Source organism: Salminus brasiliensis, chromosome 13 (genome assembly GCF_030463535.1).
Source record: "Salminus brasiliensis chromosome 13, fSalBra1.hap2, whole genome shotgun sequence".
NCBI lineage: Eukaryota > Metazoa > Chordata > Actinopteri > Characiformes > Bryconidae > Salminus > Salminus brasiliensis.
In genome coordinates, this window is record NC_132890.1 from 32,187,859 (window position 1) to 32,215,227 (window position 27,369).

At 43.9% G+C, this 27,369-nt stretch overlaps 1 protein-coding gene across 2 annotated transcripts in view; it reads left to right on the forward strand.

The window, feature by feature from the left end:
• Window positions 1–424: 424 nt before the first annotated feature.
• The window catches only part of LOC140574785 (rho guanine nucleotide exchange factor 26-like), a 66,270-nt gene continuing 39,325 nt past the window's right edge, over window positions 425–27,369 (forward strand). Inside the window, exons 1-7 of one of the 2 annotated variants that reach the window (XM_072694756.1) lie at window positions 425–579; window positions 2,841–3,609; window positions 3,709–4,152; window positions 5,965–6,016; window positions 8,560–8,705; window positions 15,103–15,159; window positions 17,852–18,012. In XM_072694756.1, coding sequence (XP_072550857.1) covers window positions 2,899–3,609; window positions 3,709–4,152; window positions 5,965–6,016; window positions 8,560–8,705; window positions 15,103–15,159; window positions 17,852–18,012 — 1,571 coding nt within the window. In that variant the 5' untranslated portion in view covers window positions 425–579; window positions 2,841–2,898. The remainder of the gene's footprint in view (window positions 580–2,840; window positions 3,610–3,708; window positions 4,153–5,964; window positions 6,017–8,559; window positions 8,706–15,102; window positions 15,160–17,851; window positions 18,013–27,369) is intronic. The other variant, XM_072694757.1, reaches the window with a different exon arrangement.

The following is a 27,369-nucleotide window of genomic DNA, read 5'->3' on the forward strand; positions in this document are numbered from 1 at the left end:
GCTTCTGCGCGAGGTGGGGTTCATGCCCAATTTTCACACACTTTCCCTTTTCTTTAGTTAAATTAGTTAGTTCATCTGTTTAATTAGCCTGGATAAGAGCATTCGGCCACGCTCGAGCATTCGCTTTTATTTATATTTATGCGAGAAAAAAAAATCTATAAATATATTTAGAGCTCAAAAAATTAATTATTAAATGATTGCATATTAATTGTCTATTTTATTTAATTAAATTCTGATTGTATTAATAAAGTTTTTATGGTCGTTTCCACCTGAAACGCTGCAAAACCCGTGGGCCGTGACGTCACGCGGCGCGTGAACTCGGGGCGAAAATGTTTTGGAGTCGCGCGCAGAACTTCGCTACTCACTTACTGTCTCGCTCTCTCACGCGCTCGCTCGCTCGCTCACTCACTCTCTATCAGAGCTGCTGCAAGTGAGTGCAGGGGACGGAGCGCTCGCGGGAAAGTTTGTTTGGGTGTCACCGTGACCGAGTCTGGACCCTAAAACTGGACCAAAACTGGACAAACGGATTATGAGCTGAGCGCGCGGCCCGGCAGGAGAAGAGTGCACGGAAAGGTGAAGGTGCGTCTCTCCCGAACTTAAGCTCGGGCTAGGGGCAGGGTGCTGGGGCAGGGTGCTGGGGCAGGGTGCTGGTGCTGGGGCAGGGGGCTAGGAGCAGGGTGCTGGGGCAAGGGGGCTGGTGCTGGGGCAGGGTGCTGGGGCAAGGGGGCTGGTGCTGGGGCAGGGTGCTGGGGCAAGGGGGCTGGGGCAAGGGGGCTGGTGCTGGGGCAGGGTGCTGGGGCAGGGTGCTGGTGCTGGTGCTGGGGCAGGGTGCTGGGGCAGGGTGCTGGGGCAGGGGTTCACGAAGTTAGTGCTGTGTGAGGTGCCCTGTCCCATTTCTGGACAGTGTTAGCTAGTCCTAGCCAACCAACCAGCTCTCGAGAAAACCTTTCAGTATGGGCTTCTTTATCGAACAGTCCGTTCCACCTTAAATGAGGCTACTGCATCAGCATTTAAGGTGGAGCGGTATCTCACTGCACGCAGGTACCTTCCTCCAGCCTGGCTGTCCTGAGGTTGGGCTGCTGAGCTGGTGGCTGGAGAGGTGGCTGACATGGATACAGTATCTATCTATCTATATCTATATGATCAATAATCAGTATCGCGATACTTCACCAGCCCCCAGCTTGATATTTACACTGAGAGGACAGCTGACTGCTGTTGTCCCACTGAAGGCAAAGCTGGTGGTCCTCTGGCAGTTTGCTCAGTGGTTTCTGGGCAGCCTGTTCCACCAACAGTCCAATTTGCATGTTTCCCCCTTATTTCTTATGTTTGACATCAGACAAAGTGATTGTAATTGTCTTCATTTACTTTCTTAAAAATGTATTTAAAATCTGTTAAAATTAAGAACTACTTGGATATTGTATGCATGACAGTTATCTGGGTGGTCTGAGCAGGGGTGCTGCCAGGGATTTCAGGGCCCCCTTAAAGATAGAATTGTAGTGGCCATAATAAGAATCTGCCAAAATATTAAATGGATACAATTTCTAAGACACCTGTCAGTCACAGCCCCTGAATATTTACCTGATAGTTGGGTCGGATCGAGGTCAGATTATGGCCTCACCCAAAAACAAACCGCTCCAGAGTTTGTGTGGGACCAGATCAGACAGAGACCACCTCTTCTCTAGGGTCTCGGTGCGTAGTTTTGGTCCACATCACAAGGGTGAAAAAGACCCATTCAGAGTCCAATCAGAGTCTGATTTAACCAGACTGAAAGGTGCAGTGGTGTGAAAAGGCCCCAAGTCTAGTGAGAAGAAAAAGTTATCGTCACTGATCAAAAAAAGAAATAACGTAAGACACGAAGGATCAAAGACCCCCACAACGGCGACAGTGGCAAGGACAAACTCCCTCCGAGCTGGAGGAAGAAACCCTATGGAGGAACCAAGACTCACAAGGGGGACCCGATCCATCCTCCTCTGATCAGAACTATTTATACATTATTGATAAAAGTTACCAAACCATCTATACTGTTAAACTGCTCTGATCATAATGATGATATATTAATCATGGTGTAACTAGTTAACAGTGGTGATAGTTAAGAGTCCAATAGCTGTGTAGCACCAACATCTTCACCCAAACCAAAGCTGGAAAGCTATCAGGTTTCTATCAAGTACAGGACTAAAAGCACGTATCTGACCCCTCCCATGACCGTGTCCAACAATACCACTCCTGCCAGAACAATGGCCTATGAGCTGTCCTGGTGTTGAACCCCTATTACCTAACTAACTCTAACCTCCTCTATGGGACAGGTTGGACTTTTGGCTTAAGTTATCTGATCAGGTCACATTCTGGTTTGTGAAATACTTCATAAGTGAGCTGACGCACCGTTCGATTAATATGAGTGAGCAGGGAAAGGGTCGTTGTTGTAGGGCAGCATTTTACATAGCCTGAAGCTCAAAGTCCAGCTCATTAAAAAGGAGGAATGTTATTATGGGATGGATCACCCTTTGACTCAATTACATCTTCCTGAGAATAACACACATAGGGATTGTTGGCATGAGCATGGCTTCACATTTTGGGCCTATTGGATATTTCAAGATTTCGAATAATTCAGTTGTTCAGATGTGACTATTGTGATTTTTAAAATTTTTTGGTCAATTCTGAAGTGATATTTGCAGTTTGCAGTTAATTGGCCGTGTGGACGAGTCTAGAATTAGCTGGTTCTCTAAGTATTCGTTATTATTAGAGGCATAAAAACACTGTCCCATAGGAGTGAGGTCATTTAATGTCAAGTTAGACATTCCCCTTAATGAAAAATTCTGCTTTGTGAAATGCCCCCACCCCAGGTCAGCTTGCACTGTGACGTCATCATCCCCTGCCAGCTGGCGCAAGCCTCACCTTAAAATGGACCTTGGCAGTGAGGTCGACCTGTCCAGCAGCAGCATCGCCCCACTGTGGAAAAAGCGCTCAAACGGCCACCTCAAGCCCAGACCTCTGAGCTACCAGATCGAGGGTCTCCTCATGACAGACTTCCCCGCAGAGTCGACCGAAAAGCTCTCCGCCCCAGCGGGGGGCGCGGTGGTGCTGAAGCACGTCCTGAACAAACCAGCAGCACGCAAGACTCGTGTGGTACGTAGTATCAGCATTGGACGCACGAAGGACGGGCGATTTTCTCTGGTCAGGTTCGGGTCAGAGGACAGTAAGGCCTCAGTAGACAGTCAGCCACCTAAAACACAGACCACCAGCTGTTCAAAGACTGGAAATGGCTTAAGTATCCGTGATCCTCTGAGGCACCTGTCCAGCCAGGTCACCCTCACCAATCAGAGAGACCAGATTGTGTTCAGGGATTCGCCTGGGGGCCCCCAAGAATCGAACTGTCTGTCTCAGGACAGCCCTCGGCGGCTCTCCCCTCCTGCGCAGCCCCGAGAGGTTCGCGGTTCTCCTGTTGCCTTCCAGACTCCTTCAGCCTACAGCTCCACTTCCAGCATCCCCTCCCTCTCCTCTCCCTCCTCCTCCGCCCCCAGCACCCCGTCCGAACCGGCAACGCCCCGGACCCCGTCGCCCTCCGATAGTGGCAGTATGGTGCTCCTGCGACAGTCCTCGGTCTCCTCTCAGGTAGGGCAAGGGCAATATGCTTCCATAACATACAGCGTCTTCTCAGTTGTTCAGTATTTCTGCTTTTATTAAAAATATCATTCTCTTTATATTGCCCAGGGCTCTGATGGCAAGCCGCCTACACCTTCTGTGGTCCTTAGCACGCACAGCCCAGCAGCGCTGAAGATGGGCACCCAGCAGCTTATCCCACGAGGCCTGGTCTCAGAAACACGTCCCAGCAAAGTGTCCCAAGCAGGCCCTGAGCGCCAGGGCCTCGGAGGACTGCTTGACCCTTCCAAACGTGCTCTACGCGCTCGAAGCATGGTGGAGAGCGGTGCCTTCTTCTCCACCAGCAGAGATGATGATGAGGAGGACGTAGATGAAACTCCCCAGATGTTCAAGAGAGGCCTGCGGTCCACCTCATACCGCCGAGCCGTTGTCAGCGGAATTGACCAAGACTCCCCCTCTGTCGATTTGAAGAATCAGAGGCTGTCTCAGCCTGTTCTCAAAGGGGTAATGGAGGTCAAGGAGGGGCATGGCAGCCCACGGGCAGCCAAAAGCAAGGTCAGCACAGCTTCATTTGGTTCCAGAGGGTATAACATGATTTCCACTGAATATCTAGTGTGATGAAATGATGAGAAGACATTGCTTCTTTTAAAGCAGTAGTTAGGTGCACCATCAAATCATACAAATAACACCGTTTTGTACTATTATTTTTGCAACCATCACAGAAAAGTTTGGAAAAACGGGACCGAAATGTTCACCCGAACTGTGACCTTTGTGTGTTACACCCCGTGTTACACCCCTAGTCTTGGCTGACTGACTGCCTTCGGGTAAAGGCAAAAAACCCCATTGTATTTTTCTCCACTGTGACGCTTTGATGCTGCTCAGTGCTCATTGGTTGTAAATATGACATACTAGTATTACAGTTAGTGTAATTCATACCAGTTCATGACGGCAGTGTTTACAGTTACACTGAAGCTTAATTCCAGTTGCAGTGTCGCAACAAGTCATATGACCGGCAGCGTATCTGTAATATGTGGTTTAATCAAGCTTACTGAATGTACCTTTCGGGCATTAGGTGTGTCTCCCATGTGACTACTTGCTCTGAAGTTAACAACCAAAGACCACACATGAGAAAGGCATTCAGCATCCATTTAAAATGTAAATGTATTTTGTAGTAATAATAATAATAATAATAATAATAATAATAATAAAAATAATAATACATTTAATTAAATTTATGTACTTATTTTAAGCACACAACAAAAGCAGTAAAGAAACAGAAAGAATGAAACTGAAATGATTAAGGAATAAAATAATTATGAAATTGCAAGTAAATAAAATAATTGAGATTTTAATTAATAACAAGGTTAAGTTTTTAAAAGATTATTAAAGATGTGGGCAGAACTTCAAAGCAGAAAAGAAACAACATGATAAACCAAAATAATTGAAAAGTAAATCAAAAGTAAAAAGAGATTTTTAATGTTTAAAAAAATATGTATTAAACTTGACTGACTCTCAGCAATGAAATGAATGAATGCCTCACAGTTTAGTGTAAATCTGTAAATCATTGTTTATGCATTCTGTGATATTTCACAGCTGGCTTTGGTGTAATAAAGCAAGCTGGGATGTATTCAGTTTCATTAAGGTAGTTCTGTACTCAGTAATACTCAAACAAAAGCATTACTGTGAGGGAATGAAATGAGCGAAACAGTCTCTGCCTGTAGGTCTAAGTGTAACGTAGAGGAGTTCTGCACAGAGGCTCTCCTCAGGGACATGCCAAATAAAGGACATTGTTGTTGTTTTTAGGAGCTGTAACAACTCCAGGGTCACTGTCCTCCAATTAGCCCATCAGGCACTTCCATGCAAGGCAGAGAGCTTGCCTTAGGGGTCAGTGAGGTCAAAGGTTGTGAGCGAGTGGAAATGACCATGACCACTGCTGTCCATCTTTCAGAATGTGACAGGCCGGTGTGAACGAGCAGTTATTTGAGCTGGAGGCAGAAATAGACCGTTTGTCTTTTTTGCCGTTTGTATCAAGATGGAGGACAAAGCGAGTTCTAAGTAGATGGACGCAGCCACCAGCTTTTGAATTATTGTTTTTAGGTATTTAATGCCAGATGTTGTTGGATGAAAATGTCTTAACAGCTGCTGCTAAGGTCGAACATAACAGTGTGTCCCAAATTAGTATAAAAGACTTTGCTTACAGGCGTGATTTTCTGGTTCATTACATAATTCATACATGCTGTCAGTGCTAATACTAAAAACACTGTGGAAATCAGGTCAGGCTAACTGTTAGTCATGTTTGAGTCATGTTCAGCTTATTGCATTTATTCATCAAAGTCACACCAGTTTTGTCACCAATGTTTTCTGCAGAGCAGAGAGAAGAAGAAAGGGCTGCAGACCCAGAGGACATTTGACAGTGAAGGTAAGCACTTTTACGCTCCACTGGGTTGGATTTCCCAATAGAACCAGAGCACAGTGTTGTACACAGTAAAGTGGCAGAGAGAGGCATTCTGAGCACATGCTCCTATAGAAGTGGGCCTTGTAGTACAAGGCCTTTATGTTCACAGTGCTTGATTTATGCATTGGCTTGATTTGTCGGTGGGACGTCTTTTAAACATGATGTGACAGAAATGTGAAAATTGGGCCATGTTTCATGTTTGGCATCTGTAGATTTCTTTCGTTGCTGGCTTTTCAAACAGTGGGCAGTAAAGGGTTAATGTGTAATTTATCATTGTTGGCAACAAAGACAATCAGTTTCCAATTATTTTTCATCTGTGAAATTCTGTGAAGTTCTGTGAAATACTTTAACTACTAGAAGAGCTTAGTGACAAATTACACTGCAAATGGCAATTGTTGGGGTCCAAGCACCATGCAGGTGCTTGGACCCCAATAATTGCCATTTGCAGTGTAATTTCCATTTGGAGCCAATAGAGCACAAAAAATAGTTGATTTCAGAATGGCCTATATTTATAATAGACTTCGGGTCTCAAAGGGAGGTGTGTGACAAATTAGCTACACATTGACCTTTAAACCTTGGAATGGTAAGCAACAGATTATCAACAAATCCCAAGTCGCAGTATCTAGAAAACAAAAGTACAATTTACACAGTGGAGCTAATTAATTCCACATCAATTACTGCTGTATTTTTGGGGAATTTTCACACTTGTCCTGTATACAAAATTCTTCACCCATGCCTGTTTCTGGGCTCCTTTCGTAGGAGGGGCTCATTGACATTGGATCGGTTGCACAGTTTAGAGTGTCACTTTTCTGCATGCATTTTTGCAAAGTAGTAGGACCTTGTTTCAGCCGTTTATTGCTTTTCCTTATTTGCCTCGGATACCCCTGAGGTGCTGCCAACATGGATGCGTTCTCATAGGAGAAGGTTGTAGCCATGCAGGTGATAACTTGAAAGAGACACGTGACACGAATGAACCAATCATGCAGCCCAACAAGTCAGGAGTGGATAGCTTCCACGCCTGCAGCGGACTGTACCAGAGTCAGCTTGAAGCGAAACCTAGACCACTTTCAGGATTTCGGGAGACTATAGATCGGTTCTCTGGTCCACTCCCAGGCTCGAGAACAGCTTTCACACTTGACCTAACCAAGCTACCAAGCTCTCTGAGCAAGCGCTCCTGGGCCCAGAAAACAGTGCTAGAGTCAAAATGCCCTTTAGTCTAGGAGCAGTGTCTCCGGGCCTGACTAGGGGGGTTTGGTACTTTTGGTTCTGTACTTTTACTTTCTTCACTGCTAATTAGCTTTTGTTCAAAGATTACGATCGTTTTAATGAATTTAATGATTGAGTATTCATGTCAGAGTAATTAATGATGTAATTCAGGCTTGAAGCTCAGAAACAGATTTTTAGCTTCAGCTAGGCTTAGCTTTTATTTATTGATTTATTATAAATATATTTTTTTAAAAACCTGTAGCTCTGATGTTTACCCAGACTGGCAGGTTGCGATTGCTTGCTGAAAGAAACCACGGCTGCGTCCTAAATCGAAAATGGAAAGTGCTCAGATTTCAAGTGCTCAGATTTCAAGGAAGAAGAAAGACACGTAGAGGAGGAAATTAACTCGTGTTATTTAGCTGTGTGTTACACAGCAGTATCAGCTGCCTTTTGTCATTTAAAAATGATAATTTCAAAAGTAAATAACTGATCATATATGAGTAACAGCATATCAGGGTAACATGGAGTACAGAATCGTTAACTTGAATAAATGGGGCAGTATATATAATATAATTATTGTGGCAGTTGGGTAAATTACATAGATTGGCTGAGCTTTATATTGCATATAAATGTATTTGGGATATACTGTGTGCTTTTACCCTGTACATGCTTTTACCTTCTGTGTCACACTGCACAGCTGAATGTTATGATCCAACAAACTCCAAAAAAGCCTTCACTTGACCTCTCAGTGGCCTGCAATCAGCCGTTGTATATTGGCAGTGGCTCCACTAATAGATAATAGCAATGTACAAGCACAGACAGCTGGGGTTTAACGTTGCTGCTTATTAGATTCTCATATCTAAATGACACTCTTCTCACTATATGAGCTTAATGAATAGCTTGAGACCATTTCAATGAATGTCATCTAATCATGCCACTGGGCCTTGGCTATATAATAGACACTTTGGTCACAACAAAAAAAAATACAAATGTGATGATGTTTTGGTCACTCTATATGCACTCAGACCAGATGCTTCAGGTTGGTCATACAGCCTCGGAAATGGACCCTGTTTGGACTTTCTCTTCTTGCCAGTAATGCTGACAGAGCTGGTGGAAGGAGCTCTATTACATGTTTTATCTGACGTGCGCTGAGGCTTTTTAAAAAGATCCTAATCTCTTGATCACAGCTCACCTCCTGGTGAGTGCACATCCGAGTGTTAATCTTTGACTGTTTGTCTCTCTCTCTGTGTGTGTGTGTGTGTGTGTGTGTGTGTGTGTGTGTGTGTGTGTGTGTGTTACAGAGGATGAGGTTCTGTATCAGAACTACCAGGAGAAGGCACTGCACAACGACTCAGATGAGGATGCAGAGTCCAGAGAAGTCAAACTGGATGACCGCATCATGGTCCAGAACAAACTCATCCGAACCTCATGGAGTCAGCTCAGTGTGGTGAGACAGAGACCACCCAAAACACAGAAACACACCCACCCACCACATGCAAAACTCCTTTTAACTCCCTAAACCAGCGGTGGGGAACTCCTGGAGGCTGAGTTTCTGCTCAGTTTTGTGTGTTTCCTGTTCAAGCACACCCAATTCACCTCCCTCCTTAATTGCTAGGTTTAGCAGGTGTGTTGGAGCTGGAAAATCAGTCAACTGTGCTGGACTCCAGCCTTTGGGTCCCCACCCCTGCTTTAAACCCTAGGCTTATTAGGCGGTTAAGGAGAATTCCGTCCATTTCTTCAAACGTTTGCCTACAAATTCAGTGGTTGAGATGTGAACCATTGTAAAGAAATTTACTACCTTACATCTGTTTATAGTGGTGGTGATAGTATTCAGTACCACTAGTGACCCTACATGTGAGTTTCATATGTGGCAAAGTTGTGATTTTAATGATGGTGAGATAGTGTTCTTGTCCAAATTCTTTCACAGTTATCATAAAGCGATGCCTTATGCACTGAGTGTGTACAAATACTATGTATTGGCGAGAACCCGCCGATATGATGTGTATCCCGATACAGAGGTTACAATTCTACATACTGCGACATATTGCGATACTGTAAGAAAGAAGGCATACTATTATCTGCATGTTATTTAAATACATATTTAAATTTGAACTGTTATAATACAAAAACACCATATTCATAAAATCTGAGTAAAAGAAAAGTTGACATTTGATCCAGTCAGAGCAGTGGGCTCTGAAGACTAGAGGAGAATACTCTACTAGTGGTATTTGTCACTGTACAGTGTACACTGTACAGAGAAATGTGTCCTCCACATTTAACATATCTGTGGAAGTGAACACACACACACACACACACACACACACACACACACACACACACACACACTAGTGAACTAGGGGCAGTGAGTACACACACACCCAGAGCAGTGGGCAGCCTACTCCAGCGCCCGGGGAGCAGAGAGGGTAAAGGGCCTTGCTCAAGGGCCCAACAGTGGCAGCTTGCCAAGCCCGGGAATTGAACCCACAACCCTGTTATCAATAGCCCAGTGCTCTAACCGCTGAGCCCCATGTTCTACGTTGATTAAGAATCAATACTGTGTTTTTGAAAATCACACAATATTTAGATACTTCTATATATTCATTTTCTTACACTCCTATTTGTGAGGGACCTTTTACACATCTGGTTCTATTCAACACCACTGTGAACACAATCCTGAGTTGCTCTAGATTGGAGAATTTCACATTAAACCACTCTGATTATTATTAATCAGAGTGTAAATCTTTCTGTAAATCTTTGTAAATGAACCTTTGGGTGCTATACAGAAAAAAATATGCAAGCCTTCACCCTCCATACTTTTCCTTAGTGTTGTAGTACATTCTGAATAATATGTCTTTAATAATAATAATAATAATAATAATAATAGCAGTTTAAGGAGTTAACCCAAAGTCACGGAAACCCGCCCGCATTTCAAGACTTCAAGATCTAATCATGACCGTCATTCAGAGCAGGCTAAATACATCCAGCGTTAACATTTTTATTTTTGTTTCCACGGCACTGAAGAAAAAAAAAAACACGCAGTTTAATGTTTTTACAGACCGACACACACCTACCAGCACAAACGCACTGTAGCGGAATTAAGGAATGCTTAGGATGTGAGGAATGTGGTCCTGTCCGGTCGCACGACAGTAACCACCCTGCAAAGAGAGAGAGGTTAAATACCAGCAAAAGGACTATTTTAAAACTGAACTAAGGCTGCTGGTACACCATGTTCAGACACTGTGTACCACCCTAACCCCGATTGCCACAGTGTGTAGCATGATGGTTAGCATTGGTGATGGCTAAGACATGGTGGTGGTGGTGGTGGTCCATGTTATCGTAGTGAACTGTGTGTGAACAACCTGAGAGAGGTTAAGGTGGATGTAGAGCTAGAGAACGAGAGGTAAGGATAAGGAGAAGCTCGTCTCCTGGGAAATGTCAAGGAACAGTGCCAGCTCCTCTGTGCCAAAACCTTTTCCCTATGGAGAAGAATGGAGGGAATGTGTTTGGCTGAAGCCGCTCTGCACTGACTCCTGTTTATGGAATTATGTAATCGAGTTTGGGCCTGGAATGAAATGGCGGGAGACTTTAATGCTATTTTCCACTTTGGCGTCCTGTTCTAGGCCAGCTTAGGCAGGAATGTTCTGGAAGTAGCTCGCATACACGCAGCCAGGCTGGCCCAATTTGAGAGGGGAAGAGAAGGGGAGATTGTGAGAAAGAAAGAGAGAATGTGGTCGAAATTACAGGGGGCGCTGAGAGAAGCTGAAAAGCTGTGGTAGTTCTGGCAGGTATGAGGGAACAGATGCTGAAAAAGGGATGTGTTCAATTTACTTGATTTAAATGTGTACCTGTCGATTCCACGTGAAGAGTGGCAATGGGCTCACCTGACAAAATAATTGATTATATGTCCAATTGCCTTAATAACAATATTAATATTGTCTGGTAATGGATTATAAGAGACTGTTGATCTTCCTGTCCCGTTTAGTCCACTCTTCTGGAACCTGATGCACGTTCTAGTTAGACTTAAGCGTTTTTACACCTGTAGTGGGTTTGCTCTGGTCCGAATCAGTTAATGAGTTTGTAAACCTGTAGCGTTTTCCTCCTGGGGAACTTTTCTCTCCTTTTATTTAGTCAGACCTGTCTAGGACTGAATCAAGCAAGAAAGTACATGAAGAAGGTCCTGTGTCTTGTACTAGTCCAGATTTCTGTGCAGTTTAACATAGAGCAACAGCAGAGATGGCATCTGTCCATAGCTGTAGTACTTATCTGGGCGGTATACCAGATTACCTGTATACCAAACCTGGCTATGTGAGCTGTTTAACTGATTTTTAGGGTTGGATTGAGGTCAGATCATGTTCTTTTTGGGACCAGGCCGAGCCCACCTTTTCTCAAGGGTCTTGGTTCGATCCACATTTGAGTGCAATAACTGTATTAACACCTGCCCAAACGGATCTGAATAGTCTGGACTAAAAAGTGCAGATGTGAAAACACCCTTAGTGCCTCCATATTTCACCTGCTGTCCCAGGTTGAGAACTGGTTGTTGTTGGTCTGAGGAGCTTTTATTACAACAACACAATTATTGTCAGTTTGTGTTTGTGTTGTACTCCGATTAGACGTTACATTAGCATTGATAAATAGCATTGATTATCTCAATTTACAGGGGCATCTGTCAAGCTGTCAGGGGGTGGGGATATTAGGCAGCAAAATTGTGAAGGCTAGATGGGTCAGAACAGGTAAATAGTGGTCAGTACCTTCTAAAATCAAGAAAGGACTACCTGTGGACCTAAGGCTCATTGATGCAACCCATTAAGGCCCCACATCACAACTTACAGGACTTAAAGGATCTGCTGCTCAGAGGTCTTTCAGAGATCTAGTGGAGTCCATACCTCAAATGGTCAGATCTGTTGTGGTGGCACAAGGGGGACCTACTCGATATTAAGCAGGTGGTATTAATGTTATGGCTTATGGGTATATATTTTATCCATGTTGAAATGATGCAGTGTGTGTGTGTGTGTATATGTGTATGTGTGTATGTATGTGTATGTATGTGTATGTATGTGTATGTGTGTGTATGTGTGTGTATGTGTGTGTATGTGTGTGTGTGTGTGTGTGTGTGTGTGTGTACAATGTGCTTTTTGGCACTAGACTTGACCTGGCTTTTGTCTGCACAGGAAGCAGGCTCTGAAGGTAGAGCAGGTGTGTTTACCTATCCACACACACACACAAAATTCCTCATGAAATATTTCCTTTATGCTGAAGAACTTAATGAAGTACTGCCAGCTCACAGGTCCATGCATTCATGAGGACACATGCTGATGCAGTGTTTTCCTGTCTGGCACTGCAGGTGCAGACATAGTAGTGGACAGCTGACTGAGATGTGTGTAATATTGGCAAATGGGGCTCACTTTTGGCAAAAAATCTGATTTACCGAATTGTCTGAGTCCCGGTGGAATCAAACTTGTCTCGACTGAAAGTTTGCTGGGGGCTGAGGCGAGGAAAAGCGAGGCTTTGGCACTGACTGAGCCAGGTCTCCAGATTGTATTACACAAAGCTGGGTTCCTCTGATCTGAGTGATGTCAGACAGACAGACAGACATGGGATTTCCCTGCTGTCTCCTTGCACTTTGGAGAGCCTCGGGGAGCAGCGTCAGCATGGCACCTCATTTTTAGTTTCGTTTCTGTTGATTTACTAGTAGCGTCTGGTTTCTTGCGAGGAAGGCAGAGCTGTTGTGAGACGGGGAAGAAAATGTTACCTGAAGAGATCACCTGACTTTTAGAGTTGGCTCTGTGAAGCAGGTTGAAGTTCAGTTTCTGGAAGGATGTTGCTAGGAGACAAGCCTCCCAGCTCTCTCTCTCTTTCACTCTCTCTCTTTCTCTCTCTCGCTCACTTGCTCGCTTTTTCCTGTTCGGTCTTGATGTTTGCTTAAGTCTCTCAATGTGAGACTGTGAGAAAATGTGATGTATGTATAAGGCATAAGGAAAATAGGCTGGCTTTGTTTACTTAAATGCTATTTTATTATTTATTTCTCATGCATTCTGCATACACACCAACCAGCCACTTTATTAAAACCACCTTCTTGATCAAACCAACTCCACTGATCATATAAAAGCACTTTATAGTTCTACATTTCCAGACTGTAGCTCATCTATTTCTCTGCATACTGTATTAGTTAGCCTCCTTTCACCCTGTTTGTTCTTCAGTTGTCAGGACCCCACAGGACTGACCACCACAGAGCAGACTGTAGCATTAAGGTGGTGGGTCATTCCCAGCACTGCAGTGACCCTGACTGACATGGTGGTGGCGAGCGTGTAGTTAGTAGTAGTGTGTGTGTGTTGCATTGGCGGTACGAGTGTACCAGACGCAGCAGTGCTGCTGGAGTGTTTAAACACGTCATGTCTGTCCACCCACTGTCCACTCCATTAGACACTCTTACCTATTTCAGGGTCCACATTGTAGATGAAGGCAAAGTCAGAGACAGAAGAGTTCATAGGACGCTGCCCACAGACTGTGGCTAAACTGTGGCAGACTCAGTGGGCGGAGATATGTAAATTAGTTGGTTCTTGTGATATCAGAGCAAGGGTGACTTCGAAATGGGCTGTTTTTGTAGCATAGTTTGCATATATGGACACATATGATTGGGGTGAACAGTTCATTTAGAAACTTTAAATATTTAATAATGGTGGAAATTCAGTTTTAGGGGGCTATTTACATGAGCGTCTAAAAGTGTGGCTGATGTGCTGAAGGGACTGCAGTACTCCTGTACCCCACAGGAAGACAAGCTCAGCTAACAAAAAGACAATGCCAGCGTCAGAGTGAGTTCTGTTTTAGGATGGATTTGCTGGACTAATTATAATGCCATTAGATTGGATCTAAATCTTCTTTCCGTCCAATATCTGATTCTGCATTTTCTGCTGATATCAACCCAACACTCAGAGCCTTCAATACAGATATTCCAGCTGTAGCTTTGAATTCTTGAAAACAGTGTTTCTGAGCTTTTTAAGCAGCCGTGTCGAAGCTGGAAAGAATGCAGAGAGCTGAAAGCTGGAACAGATGGAACTCTGTGTCCTCCTCCTGATCTCTGTAATATTAGATTGGATCCCCGACCTCGGCCGAGTACAGCTCGTGAAGTGCCGAGCAGGTTTTCGTTGGTCGTTAAAAGCGAGAGCAGATTTCCCTTCTTCATCTGTGTCTTTACAGGCCTGTTTTTCTGCCCTGGTTATGAATTAACAGAATGCGGCTCAGGTGGCTGCACTTTCTCCAGGAGAAACCTGATCGCCGCAAATGGTTTTCCTCAAACCTGTTCACACACACACACACACACACAATCACTACAGTTTATTTGAGTATCGTCACACACTCTTGCTGTACAAACAAAAGCACTCGCGCGCACACGGGCTGTACACGGACCCCCCACGCAACATCGCTTAACAGTGTACTTTATTCCCAGCAGACTGAATCAAGCTGTTTTATTTAGAAAAATACATAAACTGTGCAGACTCGAGTTCAACAACCCCCTGAAATGACCCTCTGGGGCACTCCACTCAGCGTGCCCAGACCAGGTGTGTAAAGGGCCCCTTTGTTAGGCTAGAGGATGGATGGATTCCCCTTAAGAGCCTTAGTTACTCTCAGTTATTCCACACAGTTATTATTCTGAGGTGAAATGTCCTCAGAGATTATTAAAAACCCAAAGCCTGTACACACACCTCATCTGTGTTTGCATTGTGCCCATTAGACAGAAATAGACACTGGCTAATGGCTCGGCAAGGTGCGTGGCTATTTGAAGTCTAATCTAATTTCGCTCTAATTAGACTGAGCTGCTTCATCCCGGCTGCTCTTTTCTCCTCCAGGTTAAAAAAAGTGAAGCAGCGGCAAGGCTGAGCCAAGAGGAACGCAAACGGCAAGAGGTAATGTTCTCCTCTTCCTCCTCCTCCTCCGCCTCCTCCTCACTAGAAACCGCTTTACTGCCCTCCTCCTCCTCCACCACCTCCTCACTGCCCTCCTCCTCCACCACCTCCTCACTGCCCTCCTCCTCCTCCTCCTCCTCACTGCCCTCCTCCTCCTCCTCCTCACTGCCCTCCTCCTCCTCCTCCTCCTCCTCCTCACTGCCCTCCTCCACCTCACTGCCCTCATCCTCCTCCTCACTACCCTCCTCCTCGTCCTCCTCACTACCCTCCTTCTCACTGTCATCCTCCTTTTCACTGCCCTCCTCCTCCACCTCACTGTCCTCCACCTCACTGTCCTCCACCTCACTACCCTCCTTCTCACTGTCATCCTCCTGTCATCCAACTGCCCTCCTCCATCTTACTGCCCTCCTCCACCTTACTGCCCTCACTGCCCTCCTCCTCCTCCTCCTTCCTTCCCTCCTCTACCTTACTACCCCCTCCACCTTACTGCCCTCACTGCCCTCCTCCTCTTCACTGCCCTCCTCCACCTCTATTTTGACAATGTGAATCAGTTGGCAGTTGACCAGTTGACCAATATTTTCATTAACCTCCATTAAAAGTAGCATTTTGGAAATACAAGATTGATTTATTTGTTAGTTCATTTATCATTATTTGTAATATAATTTTTGCAAGGCCAATTACCCAATCCCCATTTGTCCCCCATCATTAGCAATGCCCGCACATCTCTAATAGATCTAAAATGATCTGTGGGCTTTTTCTTACTCATCCTCCACCTTTCTAACTCTCTTATCTTCTGCCTCTCATTTTCTGCCTCTCTGTGCCTCTATCTCTGTCTCACTTTCTATGACTTTCTCAGCCTCTCTCTCTATCTGCATCTCTTTCTTCATCACCGTCTCCTTCTCAGCCTTTCTCTCTCACTCCAACTCTGTCCATCTTGCCACCTGTCTCTCTCTATCAGTTGCCCTTTTTCTGTCTCTCTCTCTCTTTTCTGTCGTCTCAGTGTGTGTGTCTCTCTCTCGCTCCCTCTTTCTCTCTGCCCCCTCTTTTCTCCGTAGTGACAGCTGGGTTTTGTTTTGTTGGGGAACACTTAGGACCAAGCTGATACATGAATGTGTGTGTGCTCTGCTGGGCTGTCTCTGGAGCCTTCTTTATGAGAACTGGCTGTTCATGGGGGACACACATGCACACACACGCACACACACATAAAAGCTATGGGAAGTATGTATGAACTTGCTGCATTGAAGCCATAACTCAAACTTTTTGTAAACACAAGGCTGACAAACAAACTCTCGAACCACAAGTGCAGGAAAGGACACTGTGTGTCCTCCTAATAAACAAACGCTCCTTCACAGGGGCATCATGGACAGAGATTCTCATAAGCAAGTAAACACAGAACCGCAGCGGAAGTATCGTCTTATTAACGCTTCACTGAGATTCAGTTTTCCCTGTTTATCGCTCCAGTTCCTCCAGCATTTCTGAGCAGCTGAAGTATGTTTGGTATGTTAATGAGGCCGCTCATCGGTAAGTCAGCCCAGCCCTCTCACTGATGTCCTGCTCTGTGTCAGCTAAATGGATTTCAGTGGAAGGGTGGGGTCAAACCTCAATGTATTATGTATTAGTAGGAAGTCACTGACGTTGCAAAACTAGGCTTGGACTAATTATAATGCCAAGAATGACTGGCTGGATCTGAATGTAAGTCAGTGTTGTGCAATGCAGAGGAAAATCCATATCGTAGAGAGTCGAATGATGTGGAAACCGTATAAAAGCTCCTAAGTTATGCACTTACACAAAGCCTTCTATCTGAAGAAATGTGCTTAATCTACATCTGCTGTGTTGCTTAAGATTAAGCCGTGGAAGGCTTGTGCTTGGCCTGTAAGTTAATAATAAAAAAAAGATAAATAAATCTCATGAATTTTAACAGTGTCCCAGTATTTGACCAAGACATCACAGTTCTTTGACCTTCATGTTTACAGTATTTTGGTCTCTTTCCATTCATAGAGAGGAGAGTCTGGCCCTGTGTGACAGCTGCTAATAGCAGTTCCTTTGGCTAGCTAAAGTTTTCCTCCCACTTCTAGATAGCCAATTACCAAACCTCGCTGGTACTCTTCGCCCAGTCACATGTAACGCTCCCTACATGGAAGGCTGAGAACTCCCTAGGGCACCGCAGACAGCATAACTGCAGGCAGCCTGACCTGGGATTCGAACCAGCGATCCTCGGGTCATAGTGACAGCGCCTTAGTTTGCTGGACCACTCAGATCACCAGGCAGTTTTTTTTTTCACACTACTCAACCAATCGCACAACCAGACTCTGTATTTTTATGGGTGAACGTGAGCGTTTATTTGTAGACTTATTTTGTGTTACTGGTAGAGTTATGTAAACAAAGAAATAAACAAACAAATCATGATCAAAATCATTAATTAAAATGTACTTTTTATGTCAAATATTTATTTACTTGTGTATATATATATATATATATATATATATATATATATATATATATATATATATATATGTATATATGTGTGTGTGTATATATACATATATATATATATATATATATATATATATATATATATATATATATATATATATATATATATATATATATATGTATGTATGTATGTATATATATATATAAATATAAATATAAATATATAAGCCCAACTTCAAAGCTGTCGATTCTCTCTTAGGCAATATTTGAAGTGATCTCATCGGAGCACAGCTACCTGCACAGCCTCATGATCCTCATCCGCCTGTTCAAGAACTCCCCAGAACTCAGCGAGACCATGACCAAGACGGACCACCACCACCTCTTCTCCAACATCGTGGACGTTTGCGAGGCCAGTAAAAAGTAAGAGGACCTCTCTGCACTCATTACTCTACCAGAGCAGTAGAGCAGATGCTAGGCTGAGGACGGATGTGTGCTCTGTGCCGCGCTATTGCATGTTGTAGTAGCTAATAGTGCAGTGGTCTAAGCATTGGCCCCATCACTGCGAGGTCATACGCATTTTAAAATAAGTATTTGCTTGGATTTGATTTGGATTAAAAACAATATTTATTTATGTTTTCTAGAGTTTTTAAGCATAGATTTGACCCCTCAGCCTCTGTCCTCTACAGAAAGACCGAGAATAAGAAGAAATCTCAGTGGGTAACCACGCTGATCTCTGCCTTTTTAGAGATGTTTGCTCCCACATGTCATTCGTATTTGGTCGGCTTAATTCTCTGTTGGTTGAAGGCTTTGTCTGGCGGCGGATGTGCTTGTGCAGCATGGTGTTTTTGTAAGTTGGTGGGGTTCTCCATGACAACAGAAACATTGCTGACATGAACTTGAGGATGGAATGAGGATGGATGTCGATTTGTTTTATTTTGAGTTCGGCCACAAGGAGTTACTCCCTTAGGGGTGTGTATGAAACTATTAGAAGGTCAGCAAGCAATGCAGCATTCATGCATTCCTGTGCCTCAGTAATTATACATAGGAGATCCTCATACTTTGCAGTGTTATAATGACTCATGTTTAAGTGGATCCCGTTATTTAAAGTGTGAAGAGCAGGTTTGCTTTGTACATCATACACGTCTTTATCCAGCAGCATAATGGATGCAGCAGTGTAAATTAGTGACCTTGCAGGTCTTTAGGAAATAATGCAATTCTGCATTTTTGTTCCTGAAGTGCACTGAATACACAAATGTACACTGTGGTGAAATACAGATGATCAAATAATCCACTGTATTTTACAACACTGATATTGATTGCTTGAGTATCGACTGATCCAATCCGATCCAATCTTTCTTCTTTAAAACTATTCAGCTTTTTAAAATGAGCTGTTTTTAATTGAAGCTCTTCACTCAAGGCCGAGCATCTACGCTCGGCTGATGATCCTCAGATTACTCCAGCTATCCGCAGAAAGAAATACACAGCTAACCGTTTAAAATCACTGAACCTATTGGCATCATGCCTGATGCCAAGCGTAGGCTAGAGGGTGTAAAGACCCCTAGCATAGAGTGTTCCTCACTCTGGGTACAGTGGTTAGGTTTGCCCCTCCTCCTCCACCATCACTCAACATGAACCTGCCATCTATTCAGTGTTCTTCCCCAAGTGTGTTAAGCTCCAGTGAAGTTGCATTAGTGGCTGTTGGAAAATAGGGTAGTGGTGTGTGTGTGTGTGTGTGTGTGTATGTATGTATGTGTGTATATATATGTGTGTGTGTGTGTGTGTGTGTGTATATATATATATATATATATGTGTGTAATATATGTGTATAATATATATATATCATAAGTAGGCATGTGTACTTGTATTGTACAATGTATGGACATGACTTCACTCATTTTTGCTAAGTTCAGTATATTCCCATTGACGTTAATAATAATTTCTAATATAATAGCATATTCATGCACTGTTTTTATCAGCTGTGTTATTTCTGGAACAGTATATCATCCAAAAAAATAGTTATGGTGACAGGCCTATATATAATAGTGTGTATTTCTCCAAGCTCCTTCAGATCTAATCTGAATGTCAGGATTTGTGCATTATCATCCGCTGATCTTGAGCATCGCCTGCCATAGACTCAAGTTATTCTCTGTGTAGCCTCTTCTGCTCTTCCTCCTGTCTGTTTTCCATAGGAGGGTATGCAGCGTGTTTAACTTCAGCTTGAGGTCTGGTTTGTGTCTGTAGTTCTCAGCCGGCGAAGGTACTGTACTCCATTTAAGGCTGGTGTAAAGGAGAGAACCATGCGCTACAGTTACGTGGTTATCCATTACAGTGATATTTATTGTTTTGTTTTTTTTATTTAATTTCTCAAATTCCATCAGAATGGGTCGTGATTGTCATTTGTCTGTGCCCTTTGTTCGAAGGCAATTAAGGTCAGTTGCACGGCGTCATGGGTACTGTAGTACTGACTGAAGTTCAGTGTGTGAGGTGATTTTATAACCCAGCGAAGTGCTGACGGATGAAAAGCTGAAACACACCAGTGGCAACAGGAGGCCGAAGAAGGAGTGTAATCAAGTCAAACCAAGTGATACAAGATCACGAACATAAACACTCTCTCAAGCCCATATACCCTGAGATGGGCACACGCTCTTGACACATAGGTTCACAATTAATTCAGCAGTCCCAGATTTACCGCTGCCGTTCCTCCACGAGGGAGTTCAGGGCCGGTTCCGTGCCAGCAGGGCTCGATTAGTTTGAGCAGAGTTTGTGTAAATATTAGCAGGGCCTGAGCAAAGGTTGGCGTTTGGCAGGCTGTCAGAGCTTTAGTGAGGAACACGCTGGACTGGCACATGACCAGCAGGGTTTTCCACAAATCAGGGTTTTTCAGTTTAGCAGGATAATTCATCATTTGAACATGAACATGATTCAACAGTTAGCCCTGATGCAGTCGATCAGCGAAGGCAACAACATTACAACAAGAGATGCTAGGCTGGAATTGCTAACAAACACTGGACTTGGACTTTCACCTATCTTATTTTGGTAAATTGGGAATGTATGCCTCAATTTCTAAGTGTGTTTATTAGCATCAATAGACATCTGCATGTAAAAATATTGTATATCAGCATTGGCCATCCCTAATTACCCCCCCATTTCATATTAGGTTAGAAACTGTTCAGCTGTTTGCAATAAACCAATCAAACATGACTAATTTAAATATCTCAGCCCTCAACACTATCTCAAATTCAACACAAAATGCCTTTTAATGACTTTATCAGCCACCAAATTATTCAGTCCAGGGTCTTTAGTCCTTAGCAGAGCACCCTTCTACTGTACAACCTCATGGGCAGTGGCTTCCAGTTCAATATTCTTGGGTTTTGTGCTACAACCGCCACCTGCAAAACCACTAAAGATTTTCTATGGGGTTCAAGTCAGGCGACTGTGACGAGCACTCCAGAATCTTTCAGGGCTTCTTCTGAAGCCAGGCCTTGGTGGACTTTGAGGTATGCTTGGAATCACTGTCCTGTTGGAGGGTCCAATGACGCCTAACATTCAGCTCTCTCACAGAAGGAATGATGTTTTCTGCTAGGATTTCCTGATGCTTGATTGAATACCTCATAGTCCATCAAGACTTTGTTTCAGAAGAAGTCCTGGAAGATCCTGCTGTTGCCGTCACAGTTGCCTGACTTAAACACCCTAAGAAAATATTTGGGTGGGTTTAAAGAAGGGGATTGCAGCAGCAAACCCAGGAATATTAGTGGACTAGAAGCCACTGCCCATTAGGAATGGTCTTAAATTCCTCAGGAACTCCAGAAGCTAGTGTCTGGCTGTGCATCGCATTTGCAGCAGGTCCTAACAGCAAAAGGGTCTCTACTAAGTGCTAAAGACACTCGTCATGAAGGGGTTGAATAATTCTGGAAATGGTCTCGTTTAGTTGGTTTAGCTAATTTGCCTATATTAGCCTGACCTAATTTGCAGTAATTTTGATGCCGACTGTGTAAACCAATAAAATTCAGTAAAATATGTGCCCATTTTTGGCCCAAATCTGTGGATTACTTTCAGTATGTAGAAATAAAAGACTGTTGCATTAGGTCTGCTAGTTGCATTTGTGTATTTAGTGTTTAGAATGAGTAGTGAAGCAATAATAATAATAATAATAATAATAATAATAATAATAATGTATATAATTGATATAGCACTTTTCAGGATACTCAAGTTGCTTTACATACATAAAAACAATCAAAATAAAACAAAAGGTACATAAAAACACAATACAGTTCAATACTAAATGAAAAGCAGGTGAGTTGTGAGCAGTGATCAGTGATCAGTTGAGTGTGGACAGATCAGTGCGGTCTCTGAAGTGTTTGGGGACAGTTTTGAAGGGGTTCTGGACAGATGTTAGGCATCAGAAGAGCGAAGGCTACGGGAAGGAGTATTATGATGTTGATAAGGCTTCTAGAGGACAAGCGTGATGTGGTCACGGGAATGGGAATGAGTAAGCAAGCGTGCAGCTGGGTTCTGGAGGTTCTGCAGTTTATTGTTTACTGTGAAGTTTACTGTGGTCTACTTGTCTTGTGTTGAGGTCAGACGTTTACACCAAGTGGAAATTGAGGATACAGTAGAGGGAGTGTGACTGACCGACAGCGCTGTGATTGTTCCCAGGTCACTGATTAATGGGGATTATATAACAGCACCACATGAACTTGTGTGTTGCGAGTGTCTGCTCTGCAGCAGATCATGACCTCACTGTTAGATAAGCTGTGCTTGTGAATTGCTTGTGGATGTGTGTTTGTGTTGGATTCATACAAATCTATAATTACAGAGTCTCCTAGCTGGAAGTTACTCTCTCTATACGCGTTCATGCATGTAAAAGGTTTGAAGCACTCTATAATCCAGAAAAAAAGGCACCGGACTGTGGCTGTTGGTATTATTGTCCGGCAGAGCCGATTTACACTTTCTTATAAAGGGAGAGATGATTCAGGGAACCCAGCACAGCAGCAGCTCGCCTCATTATTCGCTCAACCCCCAGATGTAATATTTCCTTTTTATGAGCCAATAAAAACTAAGCTAGCAGTGTTTTCTGGGAATAGAATTTGTTTTCGTTTGTTCTTATTTGTATTTGAAATGCTGGATGGAAAAAGGTTAATTGATGTAAATTTTCATTGTTAGCAAGCGGATAGTATTCAGTTTTGGTCTGAAATTGATGTTGAATGCATTACTGATTGCTGTAGTTTATCGGGAACCCCTATTGCTAGATTCGCACAGCAGGAAAAGTGGCCCAAATCTGAGTTTCTCACTAAATCTGATGTCTTCCGATTTCTTCTAGGGACAGTGCTATCAGAGTTTAGCTGCAGGTGTTTGTTTCCGACAAAGTTTTGGTTTAAGTACTTTTTCTCGTTCTTCTTTTTTCGTCCAATTTGGTGGTGGCAATCCACCCGTTTGTAGCCAATAGCACTTGCAATGCTCCTGGCGCTAGGAGCATCTCCTCTGATACATGTGAAGCCGGTCACCACCTCTTTTCAAACATTGACCAATGCAGGATCTCCAGGCAATTGACACTCTCTGAGGTAAGCACAGATTCCCCAGCTCCACTACACCAGCTAACAGACACCTGTGCCAGCCCACGTCCCTTTTAGAGTGAAGTGAGGAGAGAGCTTCTACCTCTACCCACCTGGAAAAAGCCTGAGCAATTGTGCTCTCTCAGACTCCGGCTGCTGATGGCAAGTCAGCGTTCGAACTTGAGACCCCCTCCCCCCAGACCATAGTGGCAGAGCAATAGAGTGCTGAGCCACTAGGAGTCATATGACAAATCAATTTTGCCTAGTTGCTGCAGGCCTGCAGATCAGTCAGGACCTGCTATTTCACTAGTGCTTCTACAGTCGACCAGAAGGAGAGGTAGAACAACCATGTGTGTGTCTGAGTGCGGCTGTATGTGCGCTACCTCTTTCTGCACTCGTTCTGTAGACCCATATGCCCTGAAGCACATGTGCATACACACACAGACACGGCACGCTGATGAGTGAAGGTTCTGCTGAATGCCCCATTAACCCCCGTGGAAGACGACAGGGCTGATATTGTCTTTCGGGAAGACGATGATGCTGTCACTGGCTGCGCTCACTCGCTCGCTCTGTTCAATATGTGGGGAAATGACAACGCTTAGCTGGAAATCATGTGACCCTGTAAAGCGGGAACACTCTCTTCCATTCTGAGCTGCAGCCGGGCTGGTTCTCATTAACTGGCTGAGGGGGCTGAAAATAGCATGAGAGTTCTGACTGGAGGCAGGAACCGGGTGGGCTGGAGGCCCAAAGATCGTCTGCTGGGTTCCACTGAACCATTCCTGTGATAAAAGATTTATTACGCTATCCAGCATGGTGACGGATACTCGGATGGAAAGAAGTTTTAACCCAAAACTGTGGTCATTTCGCGATCGAGTTTCAGACAACTTTAGAAAGCCCCTCTTACTGTGGAGAACTACACACATCCTCTTTGTCTGGACTCAGCGCTGCTCTGATCTGCTCGTCTTAATCACCCCATCCACATCCATGTATGTCTACAGGCATCCCCCTGTAAAACTAATCCAATCCTAATCAGACTATGGCCAATCCAGATGGAATTATAGGGATAGGGATTCTTAAAATGCTGTTTACTGCAGTTCTGTTCTTCTTGAAAAATATTGTTTTAAAGGTAGGTATAGGCATGTTGTACATTTTCTTGCTAGCATGTCCATATGGGGCCTGTATAGGTCGCCCAACTGGGAACCAAAAGGTTTTGTCCTAGGGTCCCATCACTGACCATACCGGGAGGGTGGTTAAGCATGGACCCCATCAGGGTTGTCCACTGCTTTTAGGGCCTAGACCGGTGCCATTTGAGATCACAAACCCATTCGGAGCCGATGTCTACCTGAAACCCACCTAGCCTTGTTGGGTGTTGCCTGGTTGGGTGTAAAGAATGACGAGATTAGGACCACAAGCAGAATCGGTAGTTGGCCAGAACAGACGGCCGGTCTGGTTCAAATAATAAAAAAAAAATTATAAATAAAATAATAATAAAAAAATATATATATTAAAATAAAATAATGTTTTTTTTTTTAAATGAGGTATTAATGTAACCACTGTGAAAAACATGTCATTAAGGGAAGCTACTCTAATTTTAAGTCCTGCAGTTATAAGTTATGAGGTGTAAGCTTTCAGTACTTATCAGCATTAGCATCTCCGGTGCAAAATAATAATAATGAAAAAAGCAGACCTAGCAGAACAGGCATGTCTTGGCTCGACTGTATTTGACATGAGAGCTTTAAGAGAAATAACCCTCGCACCTTTCCAGGGAAAAATAAGCCCTGTATCTCAACAGTACCCGCTGAACTGGTTTTCTGACGGTAAGGAACCGCCTGTGTTCGATACGTTTGTCTTATTCCAGTATTCGGTTGCATCATTGCCATTGCACAAGAGCGCACACTTTACCCTGGGGAAAATCCGTTGCGTGTGTTTGTGTGTGTGTACAGTAACTGTCCCCTTTAGATTCAGATTCAGGGAAATGTTCAGGATAAGGCCTGTTTAAGTCATGTGTTTCTACAGAGACTGCAGAATGCATAATGCATGAGGCTGGTCTGCATATTCATTCAGCCATGTGTCGACTAGAGTGCGCCCAGACGCCTTCAGCACACACACACACACACACACACACACACACACACACACACACACACACACACACACACACACACACAGAGACTCCGCTGTGTGTCCAGGAACATTATGTCTACTTCCGTGGTCATGCACAAGTTCATTCTGTTTCTTTTAGGAGTGTGTGTGGGTAGGGGGGGCAGGGGGGGCGGTGTTGAAGGGATGTTCTCATTACGTGCATTGCATAGTCAATGTCTCTCTCTATGTTATCTCTTTCTATCTCTCTCTGCTGTAAAGACATAGCAGGCATTATGCGATAGGCTGGAGAAAGTCAAAATCCGCCCCAGGCAGCTGGAACAAAATCCTGGGGCAGATTTTGACTTAATTTCTGGACCTGAATTTTCCATCATTACTAAACACTGAGATTTGGCTCAAATCTCAAATGTTCTCACAGCAGTTTAGAAGACCAGCTCCACACACTCACACACAAACATCCTACATAGTTGGACATTTACAAGATCTACGGTCCAGGAAGCAGTGTGTGAGCCATTAAGGCGGAGAGAAGTAGTGAGTGAGTGAGTAAGTGAGTGAGTGCCTGGGGACAGAGCAATGGGGTCAGACTTGTTTATGCTGAGCTTTCCAGCACGTTACTGCGTTTCTATACATACAGCTTGCAGGTATCTGGCACTGTGCCCTGAACCAGTAAAACATAATGAAGCCCATATTTTGTCAGGCTAGTTTCAAAGGACCCCCCCCCCCCCCCCCCCCCCCCACACACACACACACACACACACACACACACACTGTCAGTACCCCACCTCAATTTGCTTTGGTGTCAGTAGTCATATTTGTGGATTTTTGAGACCATTAAACAATGTTCATTAAAAGAAAAAGGGACCCGGGGGGTCGCAAGTTCGAATCCCGAGCCACTTTGTCATCAGCAGCCGGAGCCTGAAAGAGCACAGTTGGCCATGCTCTCTCCAGGTGGGTAGATGGCGCTTTCTACCCTCAACGCTCTTAAAACGATGTTGGCCGGCTCAGGGGTCTATTAGCTGGTGTGGTGGAGCTGGGGACCCGGTGTCGTGACACATCTGATCCCCCCCGGACACATCCTATCCCCCCGACTTTTCCATTAATTAAAATCGCACACTTGAATAATTGCCCATCTTCATGCGGCTGTCAAACTTATATGCCAGATTAAAATGTATCGAAAGATATTTTCTGATCGTTACTGAAGTTTTTATCTCGATAAAGTGTCGCTATTTAGCCTTATTTATTAAACGTATATCATAATTTAGCTCATTGATATAATATTGTTGTTGCTAGGCTGGCATATACAGCTGATACCAACAGGTAAAGCTAGTTATTGTGCACTTGCTATCCGCAATCGAGCTAACCTTGTGCAAGATCAGCAGATAATGGGGATCTAAATAAAATAATTAACTGATTATTATATTAAAACACACTGTGAAGGGGGGGTGGCAACTCGGCTGGCTAACTAGCAGCATGTAATCTAATACAATCGAAAGGGGGATCGGCTCTATTGGTTAACTTGTAGCATTATAGCTAATACAGTCGAGGGGATGGACCAGCATGCTAGCTACATTAGGCTGGCTAACGTATTGGGTCCTAAATGGTCCTTCTGTAAGATGACGTTAGAGGGGATAGGATGTGTCACGACACTAGTATGAACTCACAACATGGTTCTAGTGAATGGAGGGAGCTGATCCCAGAACAGCAGGGTTCCCTTTAGACTTTAAGACTAAGACTTTAAGGTTATGAAATCTGAGAATCGTCTGAGTGAGGACGTTTGTAGACTCATACTGTATAATGCTTATATAGATATGTGATAGTCTTGTTTATGGGTCTTGGGTCGCTTGTAGACACCGAAAAAGCAGCAGATGAGCTGCTTCAGCAAGAAATGGAGGTCATGTGCTTTATTATTATTATTTTTCTTCTTTGAAGGACATGTGCATTAACCCCTTAACACTCTAAGGCTTATTGCACATTAAGGCATATTACTCAGTATCTACAGAGGCGTCTGTACGAACTGGTGGGCCTATTCCTCAGTAATAGAAGAAGCGTGTGATAAAACCTTTGGCCCGCAGGTGGGCCATTGGCCGTTTAAGGTGTTTAGTGGATGCAAAGTGAGAACGGGAGC